At 40.6% G+C, this 6,000-nt stretch overlaps 1 protein-coding gene across 3 annotated transcripts in view; it reads left to right on the top strand.

Annotated features, from left to right (window-relative positions):
* The first annotated feature begins 1,606 nt into the window (after window positions 1-1,606).
* runx3 (RUNX family transcription factor 3) overlaps window positions 1,607-6,000 on the top strand; it is a 50,418-nt gene continuing 46,024 nt past the window's right edge. Inside the window, exons 1-3 of one of the 3 annotated variants that reach the window (XM_034194936.1) lie at window positions 1,607-2,479; window positions 3,248-3,404; window positions 4,461-4,565. In XM_034194936.1, the coding sequence (XP_034050827.1) occupies window positions 2,222-2,479; window positions 3,248-3,404; window positions 4,461-4,565 (520 nt within the window). In that variant the 5' untranslated portion in view covers window positions 1,607-2,221. The remainder of the gene's footprint in view (window positions 2,480-3,247; window positions 3,405-4,460; window positions 4,566-6,000) is intronic. The other 2 variants (XM_034194934.1, XM_034194935.1) reach the window with 2 other exon arrangements.

Genomic DNA, 6,000 nt, shown 5'->3' with positions numbered 1-6,000 from the left:
AAAATAATAAAATAATAACTAAAATAAAAAATAAAATAAAAATCACAGACACACGTTTTACTTTTTAATTATACTTTGTCTGTGTAACTAATGTTTGTCTTACAGCAGCATTTCTCTCACCTCTCTTCTCATAATGTTTGATCCTGTAAAAATTACTAACAATTGAAATAGCGAAATAAAATTCCACTGTTGTGATACTTGCCTGTGTTTTTCCCGTCAGTATGTTTTGTGGGATTTATATCGGTTTTGTTTTAGTATTGCATCCCCTGCGCCTTCTGATGTGACTGATTTTAACGAAGAAATTAAAGAAAACTCTCAAACCAGTTTGATGGCTCATAGCTGATTATCCGTAATTAATTAGACACACGCAGAATGGCGCGCACACGCCTGAAAACGGTTACTAAAATAAAACCTGAATTTTTAAAATGCTTTTTAACGACAATCAAAACGGCCTGCTAAATCTTTTTTTTTTTTTTTGCATGGTTTTCTTTATCTTAAATGAACTGAAGTATTTAACTGCTGTAAGGATGATGAGTTCTTAATGAAAAATCTAAAATATTAGCTTCTGCCTCAGTTCAAATATAAAAAAAAAATCAGATCTATCTTTAATATTCAAAGATGCACACCTCAGAAAAGCGGATACTGCAGAGAAATTACACAATGCAACGAGGTGATAACTTACTCAAATTACGTATTCAGTAATGTTGTTCGTTACACTTTCAATATGTGATTATTAAACGAATTTATGCGAGTGTGTCTGTAATCACTGTATTTTTATTTAATAAAACGTGTAAAACCCTGCGTTCAGTCTAATTTAATGTGTTAAAATTCCACAGATTCCTTCCTCTGTCACAAAAATGTGTCAAAAACTAGATTCGTTCATCTGATTTGAACAGACTCCAAATAAAATTCTTTTTTTTTCGAGCGTTTTGTGGCACAGATCAAAGTTTTGTAGATATGAAATGTGTCTGCACACAGTCTGATTGAAAAGGCAAATGCGCCAACTAGCGTCTGATAGCTGCAGTGACTGCAGGGACTTCATTTCATCTGCAGCATTTCAACTTTAAAATTAAGAAACTTCGCCGTTTTATGTCTTTAGTTTTGAATTAATTTAGTTCAGACAATTAAAATGGTGCAACCGCAATTCCACTCTATTAAAACAAATACCTGCTGTCTAATAACAGCTTTATAATCAAGCCAATAAGAATACACCCACAGCTCGAACCATTCCAAATGTGCACGTGCGTGACAGGTGCAGTTTACCAGGGGTTACTTTGTGCTCAAGCAGAATTAAAGCCGTTTATTTTATATTTTATGCGAAATTCCTACATGTTTGTTTATTTTATCTTTTTTTTTTTAACGCCCTGCACGTCAGCATTATTCCAAAAACCATTACGTGTCCGTGTTCACGCGTGTACGCCGCATCAGAAGCACACACGCACAGAAACGCGCACACTGTATGTATCAGTAATTCAGCTCGTATATGTGACACGGTGACGAAGCGGAGAGTTTGATTGGTCTGCTGAAAGCCCAACCCAGCAGACTCATTGGTGGAAATCATCTCCACACTCCCAACCACTAAACACTAAAATGAGTCGGGTAAAATAATATCGCGGCACTCTGCGCTCCGTTCATCCTCGCGGCTCCTTCGTGCGTAAAGGGACAGACAAATGTACGCAAAGCAAAAGTCTTACGCCTGCGTAAAGTTGTGTTTTTTTTTGTTGTGGGGAGGATCCGGACAGGATAAAGTTGGCAGAACTTTTTTTACGCAACAAAAGGACGCTGGTGTGAAACTTCAGTTCGTGTAAATAGCACGTCGAAGCGTCGCTGCCTTTCCAGCGGAGACCTGAAGACGCGCCTCGCAAAGTTTGGCTCTTTTTAGTCGAGGTGATTGTGTTTAATCAAGGAAGTCAGCTGGATTGCACCAATTTTTTTATTTTTATTTTTTTTTGCTGGATTACACTGATCCCCGCTGACAATCACTAATCGCCAAATAATAGCGGCGCCACTGACTGATTTGCAATTTTCAGTACGAGCTCAAAAGACTTTTTTCTGGAGTACACAGTAAGCCTGATGTTCCGCAGATGCTAATGATCTAGCGCACTTATCGTTTGTGTTCAGTCAGTGCGCCCTCGGCTCCATCCTCGCGCGCGTCCAGAGGACTCCCGAGACCGTCGGCAGAGTTCTGACCAGCCAGGTGGCACTGACCCAAGCTGTTGTGATGCATATTCCCGTAGAGCCGCCCACCACCAGACGGTTCACGCCGCCCTCCACGTCCTTCCCCTGCAGTAAGATTGGAGACGGCAACGGGGCCATGGCCACCCCGGGGCCCCTCAGGTCAAGACCGGACACCAGGAACGTGGTGGACGTCCTGGCGGACCACGCCGGCGAGCTGGTCCGGACCGACAGCCCCAACTTCCTCTGCTCCGTCCTCCCCTCTCACTGGAGGTGCAACAAGACGCTCCCCGTGGCTTTCAAGGCAAGGCACATGACTTTCTAACATCTAAAGCATGTGAATCCAAATGACGCACACGGCGATAATTTAACTGCCATCTATGTGCGAGAAAGGCTTCATGGGTATTTTTTAAAAATTGTTCTTAGAACAAAAATATTTTGATAGAGGAAATAATTTATGAAAACACGACCCATTTTTCATCACATCTGTAAAAAACTACATTGTTAAATGACAAAAAATCTATTGGTTATAACCCCGACATTTTAATCCACGAATTATATTATTTTAAACTTCTGGTTTGTAAACAAGTTGGAAATTACACGTCTTCGTCATCAATATTATTATTACTTGTACTAATACCACTACTGCTGCTGCTGCGACTACTACTGAAATTTCAATATATTACATATAAAATACACAAAATCTATTACCAAGGATAAACACAATAAAACAACTAAAAATAATAATATCCTTTGTAGTCCTGAAATTATACCATTATATTATTCTCGTATTGTGGTGACATTAATTGCTGTTTTATGGATAATTTAGAATGGACTTTATTAAAATAAGGAAAATAAATGATGGCTAAATGCATCATTCAATTTTTCTACACTAAAATAACTCTGAACTATTTTTTTAAGTCAAAATCCGACATTCTTTATTTGCTGACGTTGTGGTGAAGTCGAGACTCTATTGGTGGTGTGTCATATTATGGGGGCCGGATGCGGGTTTACGCACGGCGGCCGTTCAGCGTATTTTGAATTGACACTGACCGGCTGTGTGTCCGTGCAGGTCGTCGCTCTGGGCGACGTCCCCGACGGGACTTTGGTGACCGTGATGGCCGGTAACGACGAGAACTACTCGGCCGAGCTGAGGAACGCCTCCGCCGTGATGAAGAACCAGGTGGCCCGCTTCAACGACCTGCGCTTTGTGGGGAGGAGCGGCAGAGGTGAGAGAGCGAGAGAGAGAGCGAGCGAGAGAGAGAGAGAGAGAGAGAGAGAGAGAGAGAGAGAGAGAGAGACTCCCTGATTTGGTGAATTATTAATAATTATTATTATTCTAATCATGACCATGATGGTTTTGGGCCTCCTGTAATACATTAACGATTCATATGTGATAAATTATTTGATTTTGACCAACAGTACTTATAGGAAACGTTTTCTTTCATATTTGTCATGCAGACTTTATTTGATCTTTTTCGTAATTGTCTGATGTTTTGCTTCATTTACCCCCCACCCCCACCCCGCGTTGGACGTCCGGCCCTCCGACACACATGGCACGCGTCACGACGCACGCTTTAAGAGTTCTTCATCCGAGGGATTAAGATAACAATCCTCCACGTGATTTATGTTGAGTAATGGATGAAAACAAACCACAAAAAACAATGAGTGGCATCAACGACTACAAAAACCTGGGCGCGTTTGCTGCGCGTAAAATCGCAAACAAGCAGGAAATACAAAGACACACACAAAACAAAGGTTGAGATATCTTATAATTTGTGGTTTTGAATTTTTTTTTTAAAAGTCACACTTATTTAAATCTTTTCACCCAGAGTATTTTAAAATATGTAACATATTTTCACGCACAAAGTCAGAAATCTCCAAATAGCCTTTTGTGCGCTCTGAGTCGACGTACAAAAAAGAGGAATTCTCCTTTCAGAATTCATCTCTCCAACTCCAGCCTTTTTTTTTTAATAACCGCATCCGTGCGTGGTGCTGACTTCCTCCCCCACGTGGACCCGCAGATGAGATCAAGATCCAGTCTTGTTGAACAATAAACTCGCAATCTGGAACACACTGACTCAATAATCTAAATCATACCGGGCAGAGACAGGCCGTCAGAAGACGGTGGTCCACGGGTGATTTTTTCTCTCCTCCCACTCAAAGACAAAAGCTGGTGATGGTTTGGAGTCGAAGGAGGGGAAAAAAACATCTTAAAAAAATAACAAGGTTTCGCAGCTCGTTTTAGAAAGACTGAAGTGTGCTGATGTCACGATGTGTTTCAGGAAAAAGTTTCACTCTGACCATCACCGTCTTCACCGGACCGCCTCAGGTGGCCACGTACCACCGCGCCATCAAAGTCACCGTGGACGGACCCCGCGAACCGCGCAGTGAGTACCCGACACGCACACGCACGCACGCTGATGTCACGTGTTTCAGGGGAAAAAGTCTCTCCGACCATGAGCGCTGCAGAGCCACGTGACAGCATCTGTTTACTGCTTATCAAAGAATCATAAAAATAAAATGACGTATTAAAGTCCAACAGCGTGAGCACGTGCACTGAGGACAGAGATGCACAAATCACACTATATTTTCCAGAACTGACGCTTCGGGTTTCTGCTGCTATCAAACTTCAATCGCACAACTGTTCCAGTTCTTTAACAATCTTCACTGCGTGGAACAAGTTGAAATGCCAGTGGAACACGTGCATGTGTGCAGAATTTAAGCAGAAGTTTTACATCATTCTTGTGGATGTAAAACTAGAAGGACACTCAGAGCGCAGACCTCTGCCAAGGTCTCTTCTGTGATATTTGTACCCCCAAAATGTGTTATGCCTGATTTATTTTATTATTATTAAAATATACCCTGAAGAAATAATGTCAAAATGTCTCAAGTGTTAAAGAAAGTAACAATAAATAAATTCGTTTGGAGTGGTTGGCTCTGCGATCCAGATCTACTTCAAAATTTTATGCATTCTCTCTTGGCCCACCAAGTGCCATAAAAATCAACCTGGTAGTTTTTAAGTAATCCTGCTGACACACAGTAATGAAAACATATAACATAAGTAAAAGTGTACAAATAAAATTTTGTTTTATAAAATTATTATTATATTTTTAATTGTAAAAACAAACAAAAAAGCCTTAATGCAGATAGTTATGCTTCCAAAACTGCAAGAGGAATGAAGCTTCAACTCCCGCCGATCATCCACTAACTGGTTAAAATCTACACCAAACTGTGATCTGCCAGTTTGATTTGTGATATAACAACTCAAAACCCTCCATATCCAGCTGAGGTTTGTGGGCAAAAATAAAGTATTGTGGTGAAAAAGTCACTAAGAAAAGCATTTAAATTTTGTGATATGTCTCTAAAGTCAGTGTGAGCACAACTGAATTTTTAATGCAGCATTTGGCGGCAATTTCTGACTTGGTACCAGCGCACAATTGTGTCTGGCAAATCAAACAGTGTGTCACAAAATTCTGAACCAGACCTGCTTCATCAGCTGAGAACAGGAAGAGATGAGGCTATCGGATCTGTCTCATGAGGTCACTGATAAAACTCTTTCACCGGACAAGCATCACATGTAATGACACATTCTGCATTTTTGGAGGAGTTTTGTTGTGGATTTTTTGGGGGGTTAGTGTCATTAAATTATGTAGTTGGACAGAAGATCTTAAGTCATACATGCAGAGTTTTAATTACAATGCTTAAAAACCTCTCTCACAACAGGGCACTGAGTCGGTTTTTAGCGTAACATCACCTGAAAACAGTTATTTAGGTTTTTAATATGTTACCTTAGTGTGCCACAGAAACTGAATTCCAAGTCTC

Source organism: Thalassophryne amazonica, chromosome 19 (genome assembly GCF_902500255.1).
Source record: "Thalassophryne amazonica chromosome 19, fThaAma1.1, whole genome shotgun sequence".
Taxonomy (NCBI): Eukaryota; Metazoa; Chordata; class Actinopteri; order Batrachoidiformes; family Batrachoididae; genus Thalassophryne; species Thalassophryne amazonica.
This window is presented reverse-complemented; position numbering and strand designations above follow the sequence as displayed.